Source organism: Protopterus annectens, chromosome 2.part0 (assembly GCF_019279795.1).
Source record: "Protopterus annectens isolate FY-2018-M chromosome 2.part0, PAN1.0, whole genome shotgun sequence".
Taxonomy (NCBI): domain Eukaryota; kingdom Metazoa; phylum Chordata; order Ceratodontiformes; family Protopteridae; genus Protopterus; species Protopterus annectens.
This window is the reverse complement of record NC_056728.1, coordinates 273542181-273568936: the sequence shown is the minus strand read 5'-3', so window position 1 is coordinate 273568936 and position 26756 is coordinate 273542181. Positions and strand designations below refer to the sequence as shown.

At 44.4% G+C, this 26756-nt stretch overlaps 1 protein-coding gene across 2 annotated transcripts in view; it reads left to right on the top strand.

Annotated features, from left to right (window-relative positions):
• Positions 1-26756, top strand: part of SNX2 (sorting nexin 2) — a 1338063-nt gene that overhangs the window by 370567 nt on the left and 940740 nt on the right. For both annotated transcript variants that reach the window (XM_044060758.1, XM_044060759.1), the window contains exon 2: positions 4079-4196. In XM_044060758.1, the coding sequence (XP_043916693.1) occupies positions 4079-4196 (118 nt within the window). The remainder of the gene's footprint in view (positions 1-4078; positions 4197-26756) is intronic.

Sequence of the window (26756 nt, the reverse complement as noted above, 5' to 3'; positions counted from 1 at the left end):
AAATCTGGAAATAACAAGACACCCCCATATGGTAATTGGTCTCAATGACTTCCTTTTAAAATTCCCAAGCACTTATCTTCTGACCGCCCCTTTGAGGGGAAAGATTGCTCTTCATACAAAGAACTGGGAACTCGTAACCCAGGACAAATATGTTTTAAATATAGTGTCCCAGGGATGCAGATTTCATTTCCAAGTGTTGCCAACACCAACTGGGTAGCCAGACCTGCCCCCAAATCAGTGGGCAGAGGCCCAAAAACAAGTACTTTCCCTCTTAAGCATGGGGGCTATTCAGCTGGTACCAGAAGAGGATAAGGGACAAGGTTTCTACTCCAGACGTTTTCTGGTACCCAGAAAAGACAAATCATGGCATCCAATCCTGGGCCTGTCTACTCTAAACACCTTTCTGGAAATTCCAAAATTCAAAATGCTGACTCTTCACCAGTTACTTCTTATGCTAGGCAAAGACGCCTGGTTGGCAACACTAGATTTAAAAGAAACATACCTGCACATCCCTATCAGGGAATCTTAGAGAAGATACCTATGCTTCAAAGTCGGCTGCACGCATTATCAGTTTTCTGCACTGCCCTTTGGCTTGTGTACTGCGCCCATTATATTCACAATGTGCCTGGCTCCAGTTATTGCATTTTGCAGGCAAAGAAGTATTCAGATGTAGCTGTACCTGGATGATTGTCTAATTCAGGCAGATAGCCAGGGCATACTTTTGAATCATCTGGCATTTGTAAAAAGGGTTCTAACTTGTCTGGGGTACACCATAAATGAAAATAAATCACAACTGGTACCCTGTCAACAAATTACATTCCTGGGAGCAAGCTTGAATACAACTTCCCAGATGGCTTACCTCATGCCAGAAAAGCAAATTCATTTGGTAACCTATTTCAAACGAGTGGCCACAAAAACCCTGCTTATCTGCAAGACAAATAATGCAAGCCTTGGGGTTTATGGCCTCCTGCATTCTTGTAATTCCATATGCAAGACTGCATATATAGCATCTAAAAAGCCTATGGAGTCAACATTCTCACAGCCTGGAAACAATGATTCCTTATACCTTATGCCTAGACTTTTTCTGGTGCGCAGAGGCCTGCCACCAAAACAAGGGACTACCATTCATACTACCCCCTGACGCCCAAACCCTAACAAAAGATGCAGCAGACTGTGCATGGGGGGCTTACCTGGCAGGGAAGTGCATTCAGGGCAAATGGAACCCAAGTCAAATGCACCTGCATATCAGTCAAAAAGAAATGTTAGCTGTACAGAATGCTCTGACAGCCTTCAAGGACTACATTCTTCCAGGACAACTAATGGTAAAGATGGGCAACACCATGGTTATGTGGTACATAAACAAGCAGGGGAGGGGTACACATTCCTACCTCCTCTGTAGACTAGCCATGGCATAGTGGAACACAGCCTTGAGCTACCAGTTGCACCTACAAGCTCAATTCCTGCCAGGAAGATTAAATACACTGGCAGATGGACTAAGCAGAAACCTCATGGACCCACACGAATGGAAACTGGAACCAAGGATTTCCAACATGTTGACAAGCGAATGGGGAGCCCAGGCATAGATCTATTTGCCTCCCCCAAGAACTGCTAGTTGGACAATTTTTGCACAAGGACTCCCCCACAAACAAGCCTGGAAAGTGGATGCTCTGTCCTTCAGCTGGAAAAACCTATCAGTCTACGCCTTCCCCCCGCTGCCTCTGCTCACCAGAGTTCTACTCAAAGTCAAACAGGACAAACCAAGGATAATTTTGATTGCTCCAGACTGGCCGCGCCAACACTGGTACCCCCTCCTGCGCAGTGTGTCACAGTTATCTCCATGGCACATGCCTCAGACCCCTTCCCTGCTTTCTCAGCAGGAGAACCAAATTCTGCACCCTCAGCTTCCAACATTAAATCTTACAGCCTGGCTAATCACTTAAATTCACCATTATCCCTCAGCAAACCTGTGATAGATTTCATCTTAGAGGCAAGGAGACCTAGTACTAGAAAATCTTATGCTGAAAAATGGAAAAGATTCTGTGCCTGGAATCAGTCTCAAGGGATGGAGCACAGCAGCGCCCAATTTACCTCAGATTTCGCAATACTTAACTGAGATGCTTCACAAGGGCCGGTCTTTTTCCTCCATTAAAATTCACACCTCAGCCATTTCAGCTCATTGTAACACAGAACCTCCCCTCTTCTCTCATCCTCTGCTCAAGCAGTACCTCAGAGGGCCCAAAAACTTGAGACCACCCAGGAGAGGTCTGACCCCTGCCTGGGACCTTAACTTTGTATTGGAGAAACTCACTCTACCTCCTTTCGAGCCAGCTGCTACTGCAAACTTAAAATTTCTTTTTTGGAAAACAGCTTTCCTTTTAACAATCACTTCAGCTAGAAGGATATCTGAATTACAGGCCCTTATGGCAGTGGAGCCTTTCATCATCTTTCATGCGGACAGGGTGTCGCTCAAGACCAATCCATCCTTCATGCCCAAAGTGGTATCCAGTGTGGCTCTTAATCAGTCTATTCATTTGCCAACCTTCTTTCCCAATCCACGGAACAAAGGGGAATGGATTCTGCATTCCTTGGATGTGCACAGACAACTTAGATTCTACTTGGACAGGACTAAACCTCGAAGAAAATCTGAACAACTGCTGGTAGCATTTGCTGCAGAGGGGAAGGCTATTTCAAAACAAACCATTTCTAAATGGATAAACCATTGCATTCATTTTTGCTATAAGCACCATGGAAAACCTATCCCCCAGGGGATCAGATCTCACTCCACCAGGGGCTGCATCTACTTCTGCAGCCTTCCTCAGAGGCGTCCCTACCAGGGACATCCTAGAAGCTGCTACCTGGAGTTCTGTACATACTTTCACCAAGCATTATCATTTGCCAATTTTATCTAAATCCAGAGCTGGCTTTGCAACTGCTGTCTTGCAGGGCCTTATAGCTGGCCCTAATGCTATATAAACTCCTCCTCCCAACCATAGCTTTGGGAATCTACCCTAATGTAATGACTGCAACAGTGAAACACGAAGAACATAGTACAGTTGTGTACACTTATAACTGTAGATGTTCGAGTGTATTCAGTGTTGCAGTCCTGGTTACCCTCCCTCCAGCCCCCTAATTTCTTCTGGCTATACCTCTACTTTTCTTTACTATGCTTAAAAGCCTTTTTGGTGTATTTGCTTTTTGTTGGAGGTATACCTTTATGTTTTTATGTTTATTTGCTCCCCACTAGGGGGGCACCTGACATCTGGGGCAAGAAAAACTGATGTAATGGTATCGGCTGCATGTTTTATACCCCTGACGACCTGACGTCATGGAAGAGGGGACAGCAGCCGACGCAGGACCCAAGACTTTGTTAATCAGGCTGACTGAGGGCAACCTGCAAGCAGATTACCCAAATGTAATGACTGCAACAGTGTATACACTCGAACATCTACATATATAGTAAGTGTACACAACTGTATTTTTTCAGTGGAGGCCTGGGGAGAAAAGCTCCTCAGTACAATAATAGTGCATTCAGCATTAAGTTATGCACATTGGTAGTGTAGCATTGCTAGACCATGTTGTAATAACAGAGTTGTATTAACATTCATTGCAAATAAAATTATATATACAGTTATATACAAAGATAGTGTAGCATTTTTGTTTCAACAGTAATTGGACTACTGAGATTGAAGGCACAATTAGCAGTACAGTGGTATTGCATAGAGAATTTATAGAAAGTAGGGGAGAGTCTGTTTGAGATAGATTTTCAAGGAGGCCGAGAGCAGGAACAGTTCCAGGTCGAACTTAAATAAATGTGGAGAGAATTCATGAAGTGGTCAGGATTTTGGAGTCTTCTTCATAAGGAGAATAACATATGTTGTAGCACAGTTGTGTTTCACCACTTATTAGTGGAAACAGAAATGTCCAAAGCTCTGTTTCCTTTCAGTTTTATCCCTTGACTCTTGCATTTTTGTCGAAAGGCTATGCTGTATACCATTAATTGAACAATAAAACGATGACCTTGCTTTGTTTGCAGTTTGTATTCCTGTATTACCAACAGTTGTGTATGTTTGTCTTTCAGTCAAGTCCATCATCTCCTGAACCAGCTAGCCTCCCTGCTGAAGATATTAGCACAAAATCAAATGGTCCAAAGGCAGCACAGATTTTATTGGATGATGACCAAGAAGATCTTTTCGCTGGTAATGTTTTACTTGAAGTTTTTTGTTTTAGTTCTGTATGGATGTGAACAATGTGCGTTTGAATTTCAAAAATGGAATTCAGAATAAAATCCCAAGTGTAACTTTTACCTGGGGACAAAGTCCTCCAGGCACCCCAAGCACCCACCCCATTCATTAATGAAATCAACTCTAATGTTGTTGTACCATGAAGAAAGAGGGTGTCCTTGACTAACAGAATGATTTTCACAACTAATGAGCATTTACAATTGCAATATTTACAGCTACTGTATACCATTACTATGTTTTCCTAACCCGCCATTGAACTGTTTTAATATGTTTGCCATAAACAGAGCTTTATACAAGGAACATGGCTGTGCTTGTGTTGTTTATGTACTGTGTATTGGTTTTATTTTTCTGGTTTGATTACTTTCCCATTGTAATCAGAGATGTATATCCCTTTGTGGCTGTCTTCATTTTCCATTCTCCATTTCTCATCCTGGCCATAGCCTCTTCAGTAGCGGGTGAATTTCTTTTTGGGATGGGAAGATCAGTGATGGAAAATATTCCTGAGCCTGTTTACCTGTGGACTGTAGTGTGGTACCAGCTTAATAATAAACAAATCAACAGTACTATGTTCTCATTTCTATCTTGGATGATGGTTTAGGAGGCATGAGTGCTAGAAACTTTAATTGTTGTTGCTGCTTCATTGCTTTTAATATACCTGCAAATTTAGGTTAGATTAAGCAGAAATCCATGTGCTATAACACTGCATCACTAGCTGCTGGGGCACACTAATGCTAATTTTTTTCCCTTAACTTTTAATTTTATTTTTGATTGGGTTATTCCCACTTGGCATATCTTCTTTAGGGAGACACAAAATAATATTCATAGTATTCATAAAAGTTCCTCCATTCTGTATTCTAGTGGTATTACTCTGCCTGTCTTCTTCTTTCAGCTTTTCCCGGTTAGGGGTCACCACAGCAAATCACCTGTCTGCTCATGACTGGCAGTGGAGTTTTACGGTGTCGAGTTGCCAGCCCGGAGCCCAACCTTTCACAGAAGGCACGCACTCGCACCTAAGGCCAATTTAGAGTGTCCAATCCACCTGGATTGGGATGTGGGAGGAAACCGGAGCACCCAGAGGAAACCCATGTGACCGCAGGGAGGACATGCAGACTCTGCACAGAAGGCACCCCAGCCGAGGAACGAACCAGAGATCCTCTTGCTGTGAGGCGACAACACTAACTGCTGCACCACTGCGGCCTCTGCCTGTTTACAAACATTTATGTGAGATCATCTTCAGTTAGTATGTACGTTTGCATAGTTAGGTTACTTCTCTGTGTGGTTAGGTTGTTTTAAAAAAACAACTGCACATTTTTTGACCAGGTCACTTCATGTATATCATGATGACCTCTGCTTATTGAGTTAGCTGCATTGTTAACATCATTGGGTAGCGTTAAGTAGGAAAAATCCCCTGTAAGCTTTTCAGGTTGTGTAACATAATAATGTTAAGGTAATGATTCTCCCATTTTCAAAATGCCTTGGTTACTTTGCAGAGCCTTGTATTTAATTTTTCAAATCCCCAAAAGTGAGACCAAATTCTTATCAAGTGTACCACTGTATTGTCTGAAATAATAAGTGTGTGCATGATTGGGTGCTGTCACAGGTGCTGGGAGCCTGGAAGTGCTTTTGGTAGTTTAATTGTATCTGTGGTACTGGATTGTTGTAAAATCTGCTAGAGAGAGGCTGCATGGCTGATTGCTTTTGTTCTGTCTGTAGTCTTCTTCTTCTTTCGGCTTTTCCCGGTTAGGGGTCGCCACAGTGGATCATCTGTCCACTCATGATTGGCAGTGGAGCTTTACAGTGTCGAGTTGCCAGCCCGGTGCCCAACCTTCCACAGAAGGCACACACATGCACACACTCACACCTAGGGCCAATTTAGATTGTCCAATCCACCTACTGCATGCCTTTCAGATGTGGGGAGGAAACCGGAGCACCTGGAGGAAACCCATGCTACCACAGGGAGGACATGCCGACTCCGCACAAAAGACACCCCAGCCGAGAATCGAACCGGAGAACCTTTTTCTGTGAGGCGGCACCGCTAACCGCTGCACCACCGTGGCCGCCCTTTGTTCTGTCTATAGTGAGGGACAGAATTTGGCTTACTAGATGACTACCACCTAGTGGTGGCTAGGGACTACTACAGAGCACTGGCTGCATCATCCAACTGCCAGTGCCCATTCCTGATGCGGCATCCTGTTCCCCCAGCTCTTTATGTGAAGAGCTTAAAAAAGAAAAGGTTTTGCTGCTTTAGTTAGTTGCTGCAAGCCAGATGCACAAACCCTCCCCACCCCAGTCAATTTTATATTGAAGAGAGGGGAGAATAAAAAAGACAACTTCTGTTTTAAAGTGGAGGAAGCTGATTGCTATAGCTTTACCTCACAGCACTGAAGGCAAAAATGCATCTATTATTTCTGTACTGGCATTCAGAAATGCTGGCACAGAAATAATGCAGGAACTTCACATGTTCATCATATCGATCACTGCTGCAGTAGTCTTAGCTATATGGATTTTATCCTGTTAAGGATATATCAGCCAGTCGGCTTTCAAAGCTTTATGGCCCCTTCCATGTGCCCAAACTGTCAGGCAGCTCAAGCTGAGCTAACTAAAAGACAAGTTTGGGCACCAAGTCCTCAGAGCTTTACTGCCTACAAAGAATATACTCCTCTAAGGCTTTTGAGGATCAACTGTCTGCTTGGTGATGTTCTTCATGTTTCACTGTTGCAGTAATAACTGTAGGGTACTCCTGCCGGCAGGCAGCCCGAGGTTGGCCAGAATATCAAAGTCTGGATCCGGCGTCGGCTGTTTCAGCTAGAACCCTGACGTCAGAGCATATGGGTATAAAGCTGACAGCCGACATCATCTTCTCCAGTCTTTCTTGCTGTGCGGTGCAAAGCAGTTCGCTAGTTGTTGGTTGGTGTTTTCAAGACAACGTGGTGTGATTGTCGTCGGTCCGAAGTTTTCTACTTCTCTTCTCAAAGCTAAGTACCCCGTTGGGGAAACCTTTTTCCTGCTCCTCCGATGTCAGAAAAAGTTAATAATTGTGTATCGTGTGGAAAACAAATACCTCATAAAGATTTCCACTCTTACTGTCTACCTTGCTTAGGCCTTGACCACGCTCTTGTTGTCGGTTCTGTTCCAGGTTTAATTCTCGCACTATCAAGCGTAGGTACGATTGGGCCTTGAATTACTTCGGTACATGATTTAATTACAGAATGTCGTCGGATACTTTACCGACTACCGGATTACAGAAAAAGCGCAAAGACAAGGACAGGCCTCCGAGGTCCAAACAGGATACTTTGCAGCCGGAGCCAGCTTCGGGTTCGGCGGTCGTCAGTGAGGCGCTTTTGCAGCCCCTGTCGTCCGCCACTTCAGAACCGATGGCCGACACGGACTCACATGGTGAGCCAACTAGGCCTAGTAATTTGTCTGCTGCAGGACCTTCGGACGTCGCTCCTTCAGATGGGTCCGGAACAACTGTGCAGGTACCGGCTTCTGAGGGGGTCTTCAGGCCTTCACACATTACTATCTCCACAAAGACAAAAGCTAAGTCAAAGACTCCTGTTAAACCCAGACTTTCTGCTCAAGCTTCTTCGGATTCAGCTCCTAAGACTCAGAAGCAATTACTTCGGATGGCTGAGGATTTATTAACTATGATTAGGGGCTCTCACCCTCCTCCTGAGAAAAGGCCTAGACAGGATATCCCTTATGATTCCTCTGATCAGGCTTCTGTATCTTCTGTTTCTTCCTCTGATCAGGATTACTCCTTTCCTCCTTATGAGGATTCGGATGCAGAGGACTCTGTTCCCTCTGCCTCCCCCCCTGAAGATTTCTCTTCTGGGGAAACCTTGCATGAGATGAGGGAGCATTTCCATTGGGAAGGTCAGGATTATTCTGCTTCCAAAAAGAGACTCAGGGAATTCCTTCTTCTCCCTCAGCACAGGCCTTTAGCTATTCCTCCTGTACTTGACATTGTGGATGATGCCTTCTCTGAAGCTAACTTGAATCCTGATTCCTTGCCGCCTGCTCCTTCTAAGCCTGATAGATTTTACAGGGTCCCTGATCAATTCTTATTCAAGAACCCTTCTGCTGATCCTGAAACTATTTCGCAGGGTTCCAAGGCTGCTAAGGCCGCCTCTTCTAAGAATCCTATCCCCTCTGAAAATGATTCTCGTGCCTTGGACAGGTGGGGCAAAAAGGTTTATACTTCAACTACCCTTTCTATTAGAGCCTTAAATTGTCAGTTTCACATGTTTAAGTATCAACAGTTTCTTTTATCTGTTTTAAAACAAAGGATTTCTGCCTTTCCTGCATGTGCTGAGGACAAGGAATTACAGGATGTGTTGTATGCTACTGAACAAGTTAGCAAACATAGTTTACATTGTGGTTTTGATGCTTTAGAGGCTTCCTGCAGGGCGGCTGCCTCTGGTACTGTTATCAGGAGACATGCTTGGCTTCGTGAGCAGAACCTACCTGAACAAGTTAAGGCAAAATTGCTAGATGCCCCTGTTCAGCATGATGTCTTATTTGGGTCTAAGGCTGAGGAGGTTATTAAAAGGATGGAAGAAAAAGCCAAGTCTATGCAGACTGTAAAAGATTTCTTGCAAGTTCAGCCTCCCAGATTTTCCAGAAATTGGCCCTCCAAAAATTGGTCTTTTCCCACCTCTGACAGGCCTCAAAGGGGAAGATATAGACGCTCCAGAGGCCGGGCGCAGGCCCAGGCCTCTTACAGATCTAGACAGTGGTCTGCTTCTTCACCTAGAAGGGGAGAAGACAGATCTCAAACCCAAAGAAAGCAGACTCAATGACTCCCTCTGTTGGGCTTCAGGTACTCCTTCCCTGGATGCCCCTCTCTGAGGAAAACTTTCTCTTTTTTACCTAAATTGGACTCGCATTACCCAGGACAAATGGGTGTTAGACGTGATTTTGAAAGGTTACAGATTCCACTTTCACACTCTGCCAAGGCCTTCCGGCTGGCCAGATCTGCCAAAACATCAATGGACAGAGGCCTTAAATCAAGTGGACGCTTTATTAGCCTTAAGGGCCATAGAACCTGTTCCACCTCTAGAGGTGGGGAAAGGTTTTTACTCAAGACTTTTTCTGGTCCCAAGAAAACAAAACTCCTGGAGACCTATTCTGGACCTCTCAATATTAAACACCTTTTTGGAAATTCCAAAATTCAAGATGCTTACACTTCAGCAACTTCTCCCAATGCTCTCACAAGATGCTTGGATGGTAACATTGGACTTAAAAGAGGCTTACTTACACGTCCCCATAAGGCAACATTGCAGAAAGTACCTCAGATTCAAGGCAGGTTCGAGACGCTTCCAATTCTCTGCACTGCCATTTGGCTTATCTACTGCGCCCAGAGTTTTTACCAAATGCCTGGCTCCAGTAGTAGCTTATTGCAGACTTCAGGAGATTCAGATTTACCCCTATCTGGACGACTGTCTAATTCAGGCAGACAGCAAAGACCTTCTTCTACAACATCTGCATTTTGTTCACCGTCTTCTCCTACTACTCGGATTCTCAGTGAACATAAAAAAGTCACATTTGATTCCGTCTCAACAAATGATCTTTTTGGGAGCTCTTTTGGACACATTTTACAGAAAGCATTCCTCACTCCAGAAAAACAGTTACAGCTGGCATCAATCTTCAAGACCTTGACAACATTAACTCAGCTCACTGCAAGGAAATTCCTGCAGGCTCTGGGCTACATGGCCTCTTGCATCCTGTTGATTCCAAATGCGAGGCTTCACATGAGGAAACTTCAATGGTACCTAAAGAGTGTATGGTCTCAACTTTGCCACAGTCTGGATACAATGATACCACTGATTCCCTGCCTCCAGAAGGAATTCCTTTGGTGGTCCAGGGCGTGTGTTTTGAACGAAGGCAAAACCTTTCGTTTGCCTCAGCCTACTCAGATCATAACCACGGACGCCTCGGATTATGCATGGGGAGCTCATTTACAAGACAAATGCCAACAGGGTTCTTGGACAAACAAACACCTTCTATGGCACATCAACTTGAAAGAAATGTTAGCAGTCCAAAATGCTCTTCTAGCCTTCCAGACTCTTTTGAAGCCAGGACCTCTGCTAATTCGAACAGACAATACCATAGTCATGTGGTACATAAACAAGCAAGGGGGCTCTCACTCTTACCCCCTTTGCAGACTTGCCATGACCTTATGGGATACAGCCCTAAAATTGAATCTGGATCTTCTGGCTCAGTTCATTCCAGGAAAACAAAATCTCTTAGCAAACAGCCTAAGCAGGAACATTTTGGATCCTCACGAATGGATGTTGGAACCCAACTTATTCAGCAAGATAACTGCAGTTTGGGGCTGTCCACAGATAGATCTGTTTGCATCTCATCTCAACCATCAGTTGCCTCTCTTTTGCACCAGATCCTTCCACAAGACAACTTGGAAAGTGGATGCCCTGTCCTTCAGCTGGAGGAATCTTTTGGGATATGCCTTCCCTCCTCTTCCTCTTCTGCCTCGGGTTTTGCTAAAGATAAAGCTAGACAAACCCAGACTGATCATTTTGATAGCTCCGAATTGGCCTCTACAGTTTTGGTACCCTACTCTACTGCACCTTTCCGTGGTACCTCCTTGGAGTCTTCCTCTGACCCATTCTCTACTGTCCCAGCTTCAGGGTCAGGTATTTCACTCTCAAATCAAGACTCTCTGTCTGGCATCTTGGCTCATCAAAGGCAGTTGATTCCTTCTTCTCTTCCTAAACAAGTTTTGGATGTTCTTTTGGAAGCTAGGCGTCCTAGTACAAGGAAATCTTATGCTTCTAAATGGAAAAGATTTTGTATTTGGATGCAGGATCGTGGCTCTGATCCTTTAATACCTGATATCTCATCTATTTTACTTTATCTCTCAGATCTTTTGGTTAAAGGTCTTTCATTTTCTTCCATTAAAATTCATGCTTCTGCTATTTGGGACATTTCAATTGTGATCCTCCCATTTTTTCCCACCAGTTGGTCAGACAATTTCTGAGAGGAGCTAAGAATTTAAAACCTCCTAGAACTCCTCCTGTCCCTCCTTGGGATCTTAACTATGTCTTGGAAAAGCTTACTTTGCCTCCTTTTGAGCCTGCTGCCTCTGCAGACATTAAGTTCTTATCCTGGAAGACAGCTGTCTTGTTGGCCTTGACTTCTGCCAGAAGGGTGTCTGAGTTACAAGCCCTCATGGTCCTGGAACCATACCTCATCTTCCATCAGGACAGAGTTTCCTTGAGGACCAATCCTACTTTTATGCCTAAGGTAGTCTCTAGAGTGGCTCTAAATCAGACTATTCACCTTCCTACCTTTTTTCCAAAACCCCAAAATAGGGGGGAAAGGATTTTGCATTCATTAGACGTACACAGGCAACTTCGTTTTTACCTGGACAAAACTAAAAGTTTCAGAAAATCAGATCAATTGCTTATTTCTTTTGCTTCCAGTTCTCTTGGTAAAGCCATTTCTAAGCAAACTATCTCCAAATGGATTGCTCATGGAATAAGATATTGTTACTCTCTTTATGGAAAACAGATTCCAGGTACCGTCAGGACTCATTCTACTAGAGCAGCTGCCACTTTAGCGGCCTTTCTCAGAGGAGTTCCTACCAAGGACATTCTGGAGGCTGCCACTTGGAGCTCTGTGCATACTTTTTCCAAGCACTATAACCTCCCTTTGTACTCTAAGTCTAGGGCAGGCTTTGCCTCTGCTGTCTTGCAGGGTCTTCTAGCTGCTCCTCCTACTTCATAACCTCCTCCCGTATTCTCAGCTTTGGGATTCTACCCTACAGTTATGACTGCAACAGTGAAACACGAAGAACATAGTACAGTTGTGTATACCTACCATAAATGTAGATGTTCGAGTGTCTTCACTGTTGCAGTCGGTGTTTCCCTCCCTCCAGACCCCTCCTGTTTCTATTTGCTTACTGTGTTTTTCTTTCCACTTCCTTTCTGGTGTATTTGTGTTTCCCTTGGGATACCTTTTGATTTTATGGGGGCTTCTGACATCAGGGGCAAGAAAGGCTGGAGAAGATGGCATCGGCTGTCAGCTTTATACCCATATGCTTTGACGTCAGGGTTCTAGCTGAAACAGCCGACGCCGGACCCAGACTTTGATATTCTGGCCGACCTCGGGCTGCCTGCCGACAGGAGTACCCTACAGTTATGACTGCAACAGTGAAGACACTCGAACATCTACATTTATGGTAGGTATACACAACTGTACTTTGCTTCTTTGCTGAGCAGGTAAGTTCCTTTAGGGGAAAAAACCTTCCATTTGCAACATATTTGTGTTTTTATCACTTTCCTCTCCAGGAAAGTTATTTTAAAGCTAGGAGTTTTTCGTTGTGATCGACTGTCATGAGACTGCATCGTACATTTAAACGGGAGTGCTCTTTTTTCCTATCAGTTTAAAAGTTGTGTAAAGTAACTGAAAACAATTTTTCCATTGAGAAATTGTTTATTTTTTCTTTTGGGTGGCTGGCAAAGTGTTTTAAGGTGCTTTTTAATATGTTTTTCTGTGAAAAAGTGACTTTTAAAGACTTGTAGTTTTTTACCGGCATTTGCGGTTTCACTTCTGCTTGAACACTGAACAACCCATCGGTCCCACTGTCATTCATTCCTTCTTTCAGCCACAGGAGAAAAAAAAAAGTTAAACAAACCAGCATTGCCACTCCAGCAGGCTAGTAATTTGCCTCCACTGCATGTTGTAGCTCAGAACACTCATCTTTTACCTTGGATCCCTCTGTAGCAGTTACAGCCATTATAAACCTAGGGGTTAGCCACGTCTTCTACGGCTGTTGGGGTGCCCTCACTGGGCAAGGGAGAAGACACTCTTGTTAGTCCTTGGAGAGGGGAACAGGAAATGCATCCTTGTGTCAAAATGCTGTGCCCATCCCAGGGAAGTTGTTGCTACCATTAATAACAGAGTTAGCTCCATTTTTTTTTTTTTTTTTTTTGCCATCAAAAAAAAAAAACTGAAAACAGTGTGTCTAATCCTTCTCATATTTACTTAGACAGGAGTAGTTTAATGGGTCTGGCTTAGGGTCTAATTCAGACTATTGAACCGTCTTGTAAAGTAGTTTCTGGTAAAAAAGAAAGAGGGGTATCTATTTTTCCTGAAGAGATTCAAGATTCTGAATCTGAAACAGGATGATAAAGATTTGGATACAAAGTTTTCTCCCCAGGTTCCTTAATCGGATTCAGAGGAACTCTCAGTTTCTGATATTGTGTGTGTGTGTGTGTGTGTGTGTGTGTGTCGCACGCGAGGGGGTCTCTTTCTCTGAGACTATTGCTAGAAACTGCCAGTGTTTTCAGTGGAAGAACACTGAGGTTTCTCTGTCCCTCAGGATTCTATGAGTTGATACAGAAGGAATTTCCAGAACCTATATCCATTCTTCCTGCCCTGTGATTTAGAGGGTGTGTGTGTGTGTGTTGTTGCTTGTAGTTTTCCTGATACTCAGCTAGCAGCCCCTAAAAAGATAGCTAGGATGTATAAAGTTCCTCAGTCTTAAGTTTTTATAAACTATTCCGAAATGTGACCCAGCAGTAATAGCTTTAGTTAATTCTACTGCTGTTAAACATTTAGTTACTTCCAACCCCACTCATTCTGATAAGGACAAAAAGATTATTGAAAAGTATGAAAAGAAAATGTATTCTTCCACTTTGATTTTCAGAATGTTGAATTGTCAGGCTCATATGTGTATTGTGACTAATTGTGAAAGTATGAGGAATGCTTTGTTTGCAGTTTCTTCTTGAGAGGAAAAATCTGCTTTAATTTAGTTTCTTCTGTTGCACAAGTTACCACTAATTGTTTGCAGTGTGTATATGACATTGAGTCGCAGATGATGGCTGAGATGAGGACTGACGCTTTCTTGTAGAAGTGTACTGAAGAAAATACCACCATCATCTGAAGAGTGGAATAGAACAGGAAGAAGCAAAGGAAGGCTTTGCTGCTTAGAATGGATCACAGATTTGGCATTTGGTCTTCATCACTTTCAGTACTAAGGCCAACAAGACTGAGATGGCCTTGCATTTAAAACGGCTACTTGCTTCTCCCATCTTAGCTGTAATGCTGTGCATCTAAAGATGCATTTACTGCTCAGGCTAGTGTTTTTGTGTGTCTTGAGTGTGTGTTAAACTTTCTTTTTGGAGATTTGTAGTACTCTTTTTATTTGTTCTTCTGGTTGCCCCAGCTGCTGAGTTTCTTGCCTCAAGTTTAGTATTTGGAAGATGTCCTTCAAGAATGCAACTGCAGTCCTGACATATGGGTTGTCCTGCCTCAGGCAGCCCTTCGGTCGGCCGGATTCCAAAGTCTGGGTCCGGCATCGGCTGATGTCGCCTCCTCCCCGACGTCAGAGTGGCTGGGGTATAAAAGCATCGGCCGACACCATCTTCAGTCTTTCTTGCCGCGCGGTGCCCGAAGCAGTTCGCAAGTGCCGGTCGGCCAGCTCCTGTGTTTTCTGATACCGAAGTCATCAAAAAGCTAAGTACCCCGTTGGGGAACCTTTTCTTGCCTCAGCCGATGTCAGATATAACTGCAAAAGTTAATAATTGCTTGTCTTGTGGTAAACAAATACCTCATAAGGATTTCCATTCTTACTGCCTTCCCTGCCTCGGCCCAGACCATGACGTCTCGGCCTGTGCTGCCTGTGCTTGCTTCAATAAGCGCACACTTAGGCGCCGGGCAGAATTTGCGGAAGACTTTTTTGGGGAAACTTTCTCTTATAACATGCCGTCGGAGTTACCGACAGCACATGTTTCCAAAAAGCGGAAGGACCGGGACCGACATTCGCGGCCCGCGACTTCCACCGACACCACGCTAAAGCCTACCGCGAGTGCATCGGTCTCTTCGGAGGCGGTAACTCAACCGCTCCAGGCCAACGACACCGCTTTACCGAAGACTTCGGTCCCGGAGGCTACCCCGGTGCCGGTTGTTGATTTTCCTCCAGAAACCGAAGCCCAAGATTTGCCTGACACCATTCCGGTGGACAAAGTTACTCCAGCACGTGGGGCAGCTAGGCCTCCTGTGTCTATGTCCATCAAGGCCTACACACGTGCTAAGGCTGCCAGCCAGGTTAAGTCTCACCCTCCTAAATCATTTTCACAGGGTTCCACTTCTGATAAACAGATCATGACTTTAGCTGCAGATCTAATTTCTTTAATTAGGGGTTCTCAGGCCCATCCAGACTCAGCTGCCTTCAGACAAATGGCCTAGGGTTGAGCAGGCAGATACCTTTTCCTCAGATGAAGCCTCTGGTGAGTCAGGCCATTCAGATTCCCAGGAAGAAACCTTCCCGGCCTACGAGGATTCGGATGCTGAAGAATCCCTTCCTTCTGCCTCTCCTCCTGAGGATTTTTCTTTTGGGGAAATTCTCCACTCCATGAGAGAGCATTTTCAGTGGCAGGGCCAGGACTTCTCCGACTCCAGGAAAAGGCTTCGGACTTTCCTTAAGCTACCCCAGCACAGTCCTTTGGCTATACCCCCAGTGTTAGATGTATTGGATGATGTGTACTCAGACTCAAGTGCTTCTCCTGATTCTCTCCCTCCTGCTCCTGTCAAGCCAGACAGATATTACAGGGTTCCTGAAACTCATAAACATCTCTTTAAGGCCCACTCTGTTGATCTAGAAACTATTTCTCAGGGGCCCAAAGGAGTGGTTACTTCCACGGCCAAAAATCCTTTGCCCGCAGACAGGGAATCTAGGTCCTTGGAGAGGTGGGGTAAGAAAGTTTATACCTCATCCACCCTTGCCATGCGAGCACTAAATTGTCTATTTCATATGTTTCAGTATTAGGATTTCTTGTTAGATGATTTACAGAAAAAGTTAGCCTCTCCTGAGCCTTTAGATAGAAAGGCCTTGCAGGATTTGGTTCATAACACTCAGCAGGTTAGCAATCATTTTTTTCAATGTGGTTATGATGCATTGGAAGCTTCATGTAGGGCAGCTATGACAGGGGCTGTCATACGTAGACATGCTTGTTTGAAAGAACAGACATTGCCAGATCATGTTCAAGTAAAGCTACTAGATGCACCTCTGGAAAAAAGTACAGTTTTGTACCTACCATAAATGTAGATGTCCGAATTGGATAGCATCTGCAGTCATAACAACTGGGGTTGTCCTGTCGTCAGGCAGCCCTTCAGTCGGCCGGATTCCAAAGTCCGGGTCCGGCTTCGGCTGATGTCGCACTTCACCAGACGTCATCTCTGTTGGTCTTCGGGTATAAAAGCATCAGCCGACGCCATTTTCTTCAGTGTTTCTTGCCCCAGATGCCAGAAGCCCTATAGAAGGCTAAAAATTTTGGATAGATGCCAATGTTTCCAAAAGATATTTTGTAAACACAAAAATAAGCATGTATGTACATAATTACAAACAAATACACCATGAAAGAAATCCCCCCACTAGCTAGCTATTAGAAGGGTAAACACCCTAGGAGTACCACAGAGGGGAAGGAGGGAGGGTAATCCTGACTGCAGATGCTATCCAATTCGGACATCTACATTTATGGTAGGTACAAAACTGTACTATGTCCTTCATGGATGCATCTGCAGTCATAACAACTGGGTAGAATACCATAGCCAACTAGGGGAGGAGGATAAAAGTAGATTATGGTGTGTTTAGGATCCCTTGCAGAACAGCAGTGGCAAACCCTGCTCAGGATCTGGAATATAGAGGTAAATTATAATGCTTGGCAAATGTATGCACGGAGGTCCAAGTAGCCGCCTCAATAATGTCTTTGGTAGCCACTCCTGGTAAGAAGGCTGTGGTAGTGGCTGTTGCCCTTGTAGAATGAGGTCTTATGTTCTGTGGAATTGGTTTTCCATGGAAGGAGTAACAGAATCGTATGCAATTTCCTATCCATTTGGAGATTGTCTGTTTGGAAATAGCTTTTCCTTCCCTTCCTGTTGCATAGGCTACGAAAAGTTGGTCAGTCTTTCTGCTATTTTTTGTTCTGTCCAAGTAGTAGCGTAGCTGTCTATGTACATCCAAGGTATGCAGTATTCTTTCCCCTCTGTTTTGTGGGTTGGGAAAGAAGGTAGGTAGGTGGATTGCTTGGTTTAAAGACACTCTGGATACCACCTTAGGCATAAATGTAGGATTAGTCCTCATGGACACTCTATCTTGGTGGAAGATTAGAAAGGGTTGCACTGCCATTTAAGGCCTGTAGTTCTGAAACCCTCCTTGCTGAAGTAATTGCCAGTAGGAAAGCAGTTTTCCATGACAGGTGTTGTAGGTCTGCTGTTGCTGCTGGTTCAAAAGGTGATAGTGTCAATTTTTCTAGCACAAAGTTCAAGTCCCAAGCTGGCAATGGTGGTTTCCTTGGAGGTTTTACATTCTTGATTCCACTGAGGAACTGCCTGAGCAAAGGGTGTGAGAAAACAGGTGGATCAAAGCTGTATTCTGCTGAAATAGCTGATGCATGAATCTTGATGGAGGAGTAGGACAGGCCTGAATGAAGTAGTTCGGCCAGATACTCCAGAATGTTAGGCATATCTATGTTTGATACATCTTTTCCTCTTTCAGAACTCCAAATGACAAACCTTTTCCATTTCCCAGCATAATTCCTTCTGGTTGAAGGCCTGCGTGCTTCATGAATAATGTCTTTAACCCTTTGTGAAAGTTCTATATTAGCAGCTGCTATGTGATGTTCCATGCAGTCAGTTGCAGCGTTTTTAGGTTTGGATGCATGGTGCTGAAGTTGTTCTGAGTTAGCATCAAAGGCATCAGGGGTATTGGCCACATATTGTTCCGAGACATGCTCCTCAGCAGTGGGTACCAATGCTGTCTTGGCCAGTTTGGAGCTATCAGGATTATCCTTGGACGTTCCTCCTTGATTTTTAGTAGTACCTTGTGTATCAAGGGAAGAGGTGGGAATGCATATGCTGTTAGGCCTTTCCAGCTGAAGGAGAGCGAGTCCACTTTCCATGCTAGTGGGTGGAATGTCCTTGTGCAGAATTTTTGAGCTGGTGATTGAAAGGTGATGCGAATAGATCTATCTGAGGCATTCCCATTTCTTGAGATGGTCTTGAAGATATCCGGGTGCAGCTGCCATTCGTGGGCATCCGATGTGGTCCTGCTTAACATATCTGCTAGAGAGTTTTCTTTTCCTGGCACAAATATTGCCTGTAACTGGATGTTGTAGCTGAGTGCCAGGGTCCACAGCTCCAAAGTCATTCTGCGTAGGGGTAAGAATGAGTGCCTCCCTGTTTGTTGATGTACCACATGACTGTGGTGTTGTCTGTCCTTATCATCAAGTGGTCCTCCTTGAGAAATGGTCTGAACTTTTGGATTGCCAGTTTTACTGCCAGCATTTCTTTTAGGTTGATGTGCAGGTGAAGTTGGTCCTGTGTCCACAATCCTTACGCATTTGTCCAGCATATCGCCCCCATCCTAGGTCTGAAGCATCTGTTGTGATGGTCTGGCTTGCTTGACCCTTGCGAAAGGGCAGGCCTGGGTTTGACTGGCATGCCTGAGCCCACCATAGGAACTCCTGTTTTAAACATGGTATTAGTGGGATTTCCGTTTCTAGGCTGTGTCTGTGTTGGGACCATAAATTCTTTAGGTACCACTGTAGTTTTCTCATATGTAGTCTGGCAAATGGAACCAAGAGTATGCATGATGCCATGAAACCCAAGGCCTGCAGTACCTTTCTTGCTGTTAACTTTTTCAGTTTTGTTAGTGCCAAGAAGTAAAGAGGGAGTTCCTTTTGTTTCGCTCTAGTTAGGAATGCCATTTGTCTTACTGTGTCCAATTCCGCTCCCAGGAAAGTCCTTGTCTGGGATGGTATCAGTCTTGACTTTTGTAAATTGACTGTGTATCCCAGTGCTTGAAGCAAGTAAATGACCCTTTGTAAATCTGTTGTCAGCTTGCTTTTGTTGTCTCCTTGTATCAGGCAGTCGTCCAGGTATGGATAAATTTGAATTCCTGTAGTCTGCAATGGGCGATTACTGATGCCAGGCATTTTGTGAATACTCTGGGCAGTAGATAAGCCAAAGGGCAATGCTGAGAATTGATAGTGCTCTGATCCTGCAAGAAATCTGAGGTATCTTCTGCAGATTGGTCAAATGGGGACGTGCAGGTATGCCTCCTTGAGATCTAGAGTTACCAGCCAACACTCCTTGCCCAGCATGGGAAGAAGTTGCTGTAGGGTCAGCATTTTGAATTTTGGGACAATGATGTAAGTATTCAGGGTGGACAGGTCTAGAATTGGTCTCCAACTTTTTTCCTTTCTTGGAACTAGGAATAGTCTGGAGTAGAACCCCTTTCCTTGCTCTGCTGTTGGCACTTTCTCCACAGCTCTCATGTTTGCTAACTCCATTATCTGTTGTAGAGCCTCTGTCTTTTGATTTGGAGGTAGATTTGGCATTCCTCTTTTGTCTGGTAAAGTGTGGAAGTGGAACCGGTAACCTTGATCTATGGTTCGTAAAATCCACTTGTCCTTTGTTATGTGGTGCCAGTTTTTTGAAAATAAGGTTAGCTTTCCGCCTAGAGGAGCTGCTATTTGTTCCCTGGTAGGCGGGTTTAGGATTAAGTCACTGTGGCTGTGTTGATGTAGTGGCAGGTGTTGAGTCTGTGCCTCTGTTGTTACCTTGCCACTGTCGTCCTCTGTAGGCACCTCCTCTGGATTGGTTTCTGCCTCTGGAATGTCTATTCCTGCCCCTTTGAGGTCTTGTGGAGTCAGGAAAGGACCAATTTTGGGCAGGCCAGTTCCTGCTAAACCTTGGGGTTGAACCTGCAAGAAATCTTTAACTGTCTGGACTGATTTTGCCTTTTCTTCCATTTTCTTCATAACCTGCTGGGCAGGTGTACCAAACAAACTTGTTTTATCCATAGGAGCATCTAGCAATTTAGATTTAACATGATCCGTAAAGCTTGCTCCTTTAGCCATGCATGCCTTCTAATTACAGTGCCAGTCATGGCTGATCTAAATGAAGCCTCCAGTGCATCATAGCCACATTTTAAAGAGTGGTTACTAACTTGCTGTATGTTATTTACCATTTCTAATACATATTTCTTATCAAGAGATTCATCAGAGGTTAGCTTTTAGTTAACTGCTCAAGCATAAACTCTTGGTATTGTATCATGTGAAACTGACAGTTTAAAGCTCTAGCTGAGAGAGTGGCTGAAGTGTAAACCTTTTACCCCATCTGTCTAATGACCTTGCTTCCCTTTCAGAAGGAACAGGGTTTTTAGCTATGGTCGCGGCTACTGCCTTGGGACCCTGGGAAATAGTTTCGGGGTCTGCAAGAGGGGCCTTGTAAAGGTGGTGATGAGTATCTGGCACCCTGTAAAATCTGTCTGGTTTGGCAGGGGCTGGTGGTAAAGAATCTGGAGCGGAGCAGACATCATTGAAAGCATCATCCACCACAGAGAGAACAGGAGGTATAGCTAAGGGCCTGTGCTGTGGAAGGTGCAAAAGGTCCTAAGTCTTTTCCTGGAGTCTGAAAAATCCTGTTGCTGCCATTGGAACTGTTCTCGCATGGCATGCAAGGTTTCCCCAAAGGAGAATTCTTCTGGTGGGGAAGCAGCTGGAATGGATTCTTCAGCATCAGAATCCTCAAAATTGGAGAAAGGAGCCTCTGGCTGGTCAGTTATGTCTGATTCATCAGCAGAATCATCAGGGACACTGGCTCATGGGGCTCTGCCCTAGGTCTCTTCTCTGGGGCTGAGAGGCCCTGTCTGGGTGAGATTGAGATCCTCTAATTAATGAAATTAAATCTTCTGCCAAAGTAAGCATTTGAGAACTGGAAGAGGGCCTGGTTGAGGGGGGTTTAACAGGCACTGTTTTAGTAGTCTTGGCTGCTTTAGCCCTGGCGAAGGCCTTAATGGACATGGCTGCTGGAGGCCTAGCAGCACCACGTGCTGGGGTAGAGACATCCAGGGAATGGTGTCTGATAAGTCAGTGGTAAGCACCGTAGTGGGTAAAATTTCTGAGGCCGATTCAAGAGTGTTAGCAGGGACCTCAGTTGTAGAGGAAGTTTCAGCTGTATTTTGATCAGTTTTCTCGGTTTCGCGAAACGAGACACTCGCGTTTGCTTAACCATGGTTTCGGCGAAACCGCGGACCGCGAGTGTCGGTCTTTTCTTTCTTTTGGCAGAATGCGTCGTCGGAGGATCCGGCGGCATAATGTACGCAAAATCAGAACCGAAAACTGTTCTGCAAACTCCGACCGGCGCCTACGCGTTCGTCGGTTGAAAGAAGCACAGGACGAACAGGCTGCTACGTCGTGGGCTGGGCCTAAGCAAGGCAGGCAGTAAGAGTGGAAATCTTTATGAGGTATTTGTTTCCCACAGGTTAAACAATTATTAACTTTTTCTGACATCGGCTGAGGCAAGAAAGAGTCCCAACGGGTACTTAGCTTTAGAAGTCTTGAGTAGTATTCGGTAGAAGTAATCTCTGGATCCGACCGACCGGCACTTGCGAACAGCTTCTGCTCCGGGCGCCACGCGGCAAGAAAGACTGAAGAAAATGGCATCTGCTGATGCTTTTATACCCGAAGACCAACAGAGATGACGTCGGGTGAAGTGCGACATCAGCCGAAGCCGGACCCGGACTTTGGAATCCGGCCGACTGAAGGGCTGCCTGACGACAGGACAACCCCAGTTGTTATGACTGCAGATGCATCCATGAAGGACATCACAAGCTATTTGGTGCTAATGCACAGGCTGTGTTGCAATCAATTGAGGAAAAGGCTAAATCAGTACAAACAGTCAAAGATTTCCTCCAGGTTCAGCCACCAAGGTTCAACAGGAATTGGCCTTCGAAAAATTGGTCTTTTCCAGACACTGACAAGTTCCAAAGAGGAAAAAACAGGCGTGCTCGAGGTAGAGGGCAATACCAAGGCACCTACAGGGGCCACCAATGGCAACCTACTAATCAGAGAAGTGGCGCAGGGACCTCTACTGTTCCACAGGGACAAACACAATGACTTGACTTTGACACCGCCGACCAAGGCTCAAAGAGAAGCACCTTTAGGCAGAAAATTATCTCTATTTTCAAAAAATTGGCACGTTATTACAAGGGACAAATGGATTTTGGACATAATAGACAAAGGTTACAGGTTCCACTTCCACACCTTATCAACAAGACAAGGCATGCCAAACCTGCCACAAAATCAGAGGGCAGAGGCACTCGTACAAGTTTCAAAGCTGCTACAAATCAAAGCAACATAAAAGGTTCCTCCTCAGGAACAAGGCCAGGGATTCTACTCAAGACTGTTCCTTGTTCCAAGAAAAGAAAAGCAATGGAGACCTATACTGGATTTGTCTGCTCTAAACACTTTTCTCATTGTGCCAAAATTCAAAATGCTGATGTTACAGCAACTTCTTCCCATGCTAGGCAAGGGGTCTTGGCTGGTTACTCTGGACCTCAAGGAGGCATACCTGCATGTCCCAATCAGACAAAGCTGCAGAAGATACCTCAGATTTCTTGCAGGGTCAGAGCATTATCAATTCTCAGCATTGCCTTTTGGCTTATCTACTGCCCAGAGTATTCACGAAATGCCTGGCATCAGTAATTGCACATTGCAGACTTCAGGGGATACAAATATACCCTTACCTGGACGACTGCCTTATTCAAGCGGACAGCAAACAAGCCTTGATAAGAAACTTGGACTATGTCATTCACTTACTACAGGCTTTGGGATACACAGTCAACATTCAAAAATCAAGACTACTGCCATCCCAACAAATAATTTTTCTAGGAGCCAAACTGGACACAAACTCACAGATGGCTTTCCTCACAGAAGAAAAACAAGAACAATTACCAGATTACTTCAAAAACCTAGCAAAGCAGACCCAGATGACTGCAAGGAAAATCCTGCAGGCCCTGGGTTTCATGGCATCTTGCATTCTTCTGATTCCACTGGCAAGGTTACACATGAGAAAACTACAATGGTACCTAAAAAGTTTATGGTCTCAACACAGCCATGACTTAGAAGCAATTATTCCACTCATTCCATGTCTTCAAAAGGAATTTTTGTGGTGGGCACAAGCAAGCCAGCTAAACGAAGGGATGTCTTTCAGCAAACCTCAAGCAAGCCAAACCATAACAACAGACGCCTTAGACCATGGATGGGGGGCACACATGGCAGACAGATGCATTCAAGGGCAATGGGCTCCCCAAGAATTGCATCTGCACATCAATCAAAAAGAGATGTTGGCAGTGATTCATGCAATCGAGGCCTTCGGAAAATTTCTTCAGCAAGGCCATCTACTAATAAGGAAAGACAACACCACCGTTATGTGGTACATAAACAAGCAGGGAGGCACCCATTCTTACCACCTCTGCAGACTGACAATGACTCTTTGGGAAAAATCCATAGATCTCTTTGCCTCGCACCTCAATCATCATCTGAAGAAGTTCTGCTCAAGGACACACCATCCTCAAGCATGGAGAATGGATGCTCTCTCTTTCAGCTGGAATTCTCTAACAATTTATGCATTCCCACCTCTACCATTAATGACCAAGGTGTTACTGAAGATCAAAGCAGAACAACCGAAAGGCATTTTGATAGCTCCAGACTGGCCAAGATAACACTGGTATCCATTACTAAGGAGCATAACTTGCACCAAGCCGTGGCCCCTGCCTCAATGGCCACTGCTTCTAACTCAGCACAATTACAGGACCGTTCATCCCAACCTGCAAACATTGCAACTGACAGCTTGGAGGGTTCCATGACTTCTCCCCATATTTCTCTCTCCAAAAAGGTTCGAGAAATCTTACTGGAAGCCCGCAGACCTTCCACCAGAAGGACTTATTCAGCCAGTTGGAAGAGATTTACCATCTGGAATGCCAACAAAGGGCAGGATGCATCGGTAATGAGCATCCCACACATACTAGAATACTTGGCAGAAATGCTTCACAATGGCCTGTCCTACTCTTCCATAAAAATACACGCTTCAGCAATTTCGGCAGAATACAACTGTGATCCACCTGTATTTTCACATCCTTTGCTGAGGCAGTTTCTAAGAGGGATAAAGAATATCAAACCTCCAAGGAAACCACCAGTGCCTGCATGGGACCTAAACTTCGTCTTGGAAAAATGAACTCTTCCTCCCTTTGAGCCAGCAGCATCTTCAGAATTGCAATTTCTCTCCTGGAAAACAGTTTCCCTTTTGGCAATTACCTCAGCAAGAAGAGTCTCGGAGATACAGGCCCTCATGGCAGTACCACCATTTCTCATTTTTCATCAGGACAGAGTCTCTTTAAGAACCAATCCTTCATTCATGCCAAAAGTGATGTCCAGGGTTTCTTTAAATCAAGCAATTCACCTGCCTACTTTCTTTCCTAACCCTCAAAATAAAGGAGAAAGGCTTCTGCACACCTTGGACATACACAGACAATTGCGCTTCTACTTGGACAGAACAAAAGCCAACAGAAAATCTGACCAGCTTTTTGTAGCTTACGCTGCTGGAGTACAAGGAAAGGCAATTTCCAAACAGACAATTTCAAAATGGATTGGAAACTGCATCAGATTCTGCTACTCCTTCCATGGAAAAGATGTGCCAGCCAATATCAGGCCACACTCCACCAGAGCTACAGCCACCTCCACAGCCTTTCTAAGAGGGGTGGCTACAAAGGACATTCTAGAAGCTGCTACATGGAGCTCCGTGCATACATTTTCCAAACATTACAACCTGCCTTTATATTCCAGATCCCGAGCAGGCTTTGCTTCTGCAGTCCTGCAGGGCATTTTAGCTACACCATCTTTATCTTAGGTCCTTCCACCCCCAGCTTGGCTATGGTATTCAACCCATATGTCAGGACTGCAGTTGCATTCTTGAAGGACATAGTACAGTTTTGTACCTGCCATAAATGTAGATGTCCGATAGATATGCAACTGCAGTCAGGTTTTCCCTCCCTCCTACCCCACTGTATTTCTTTTCCTTTTGGGTCCATACCCGTTTTTCAACTTAGCTGGGGATATCTGTTATGGTGTATCTGTTTATTATTGTTGGGCATGTCTGGAATTTCTTCCATTCTCTAAATTTAGCCTTCCTTGGAGGGCACCTGGCATCTGGGGCAAGAAACACTGAAGAAGATGGCATCGGCCGATGCTTTTATACCCCAGCCGCTCTGACGTCGGGGAGGAGGTGACATCAGCCGATGCTGGACCCAGACTTTGGAATCCGGCCGACCGAAGGGCTGCCTGAGGCAGGACAACCCATATGTCAGGACTGCAGTTGCATATCTATCGGACATCTACATTTATGGTAGGTACAAAACTGTACTTTGGCACTGGTGAGGTACTCCCCCCCCCCCCCCCCAAACACACACATGCACACTGAAAAGTATTTGTGTGCAGAATAATTTTGGACAGTTTTTAATTGCTATTAGTAAGATGACACTGAGCTAATTCTGGGTTGTTGGATGAAGTCATGGTGAGTCAGGAATTATAACTCTGGTCTGCATCTCTGTGAGCTAAAACTTATTTGTGTGTCAGACATTTATGCACATTTACACCCTCAAGACCAGCCATGTTAATTGGCTTGCAGCATTGTGGATCAAATAAATGTATCCCTTCTTAACACGCATTTTTGTGGTAATGAGTAGTATTTAGATACTCATTCAGCATATATTTTTTTAAGCAGTGGAGCAGATATTCAACATTTTTATAGCCCAGAAAAATGTTTTATAGGTGGTGCATATGCTTGTTCCCTTGCAGCCATACATTGTTACACAACAGATGTTTTATTTTTAATCATAGTGGTTAGGAAATGGGCAAAACTGAGCTCTGTGGAACATGCAGAAAATATCAGTGTCACAGACTGAAAAGAACCAGCCTAACAAGTATTGCCAAGGATGAGGTAACTGCCACGATTTCAGCTAAGATTCAGTTCACTGAAATTGGAGACACCCAGATAGTGGCTTTGAGTGCAGAGTACGTGATAAAGTTTGTTTCATCTCTAGATGACCTCCGATCATAGCTTGAATTAAATAGACTTTAGCTGGAGATGAAATGCTTGAAGACTGAGATGTCTGCATAAATGAAATGGCTTCAGGTGCAAGAGAGGTAGGATGAATGAAAAGAGGAAGTGCCGGGTGCATGTCAAAAGCACATGAGTAATGGGGAGAAAATGAAGTCATGGATGCAGTCAATGCTTAACTGCTGCCTTAAAATAAGGAGGGGGATAGTTTAATTGTGCATGAGATGCAGTGAATGATCATCTCTGAGTTGACTTGGACAATGCATGAGGTTTTAAACCTTTTTTTTTTTATTAATGGGCAAGGCAGCACATGCATTAACTAAAATGACTGACGTAGACGGTTGTAATTGTGGTAAAGTTATAGTCCATTTAATTGACTGTTTTAAGCTCTTTCCTGAACTTTATAGCAGAAAATGTTTAAAGAGCATAGAAGAAAGACAGAAACCATTGTTAATAATTTGTGATTAAACAGTAAATACTTACTGGTATAAGTGGGTGAGTTTGTCAAGTTAGTACTTTTGAAGTGTTGGGAGACCTTACCGTAAGGGAGCAAGCACTCAATACTTTTGAAGATATTTATATCTGATT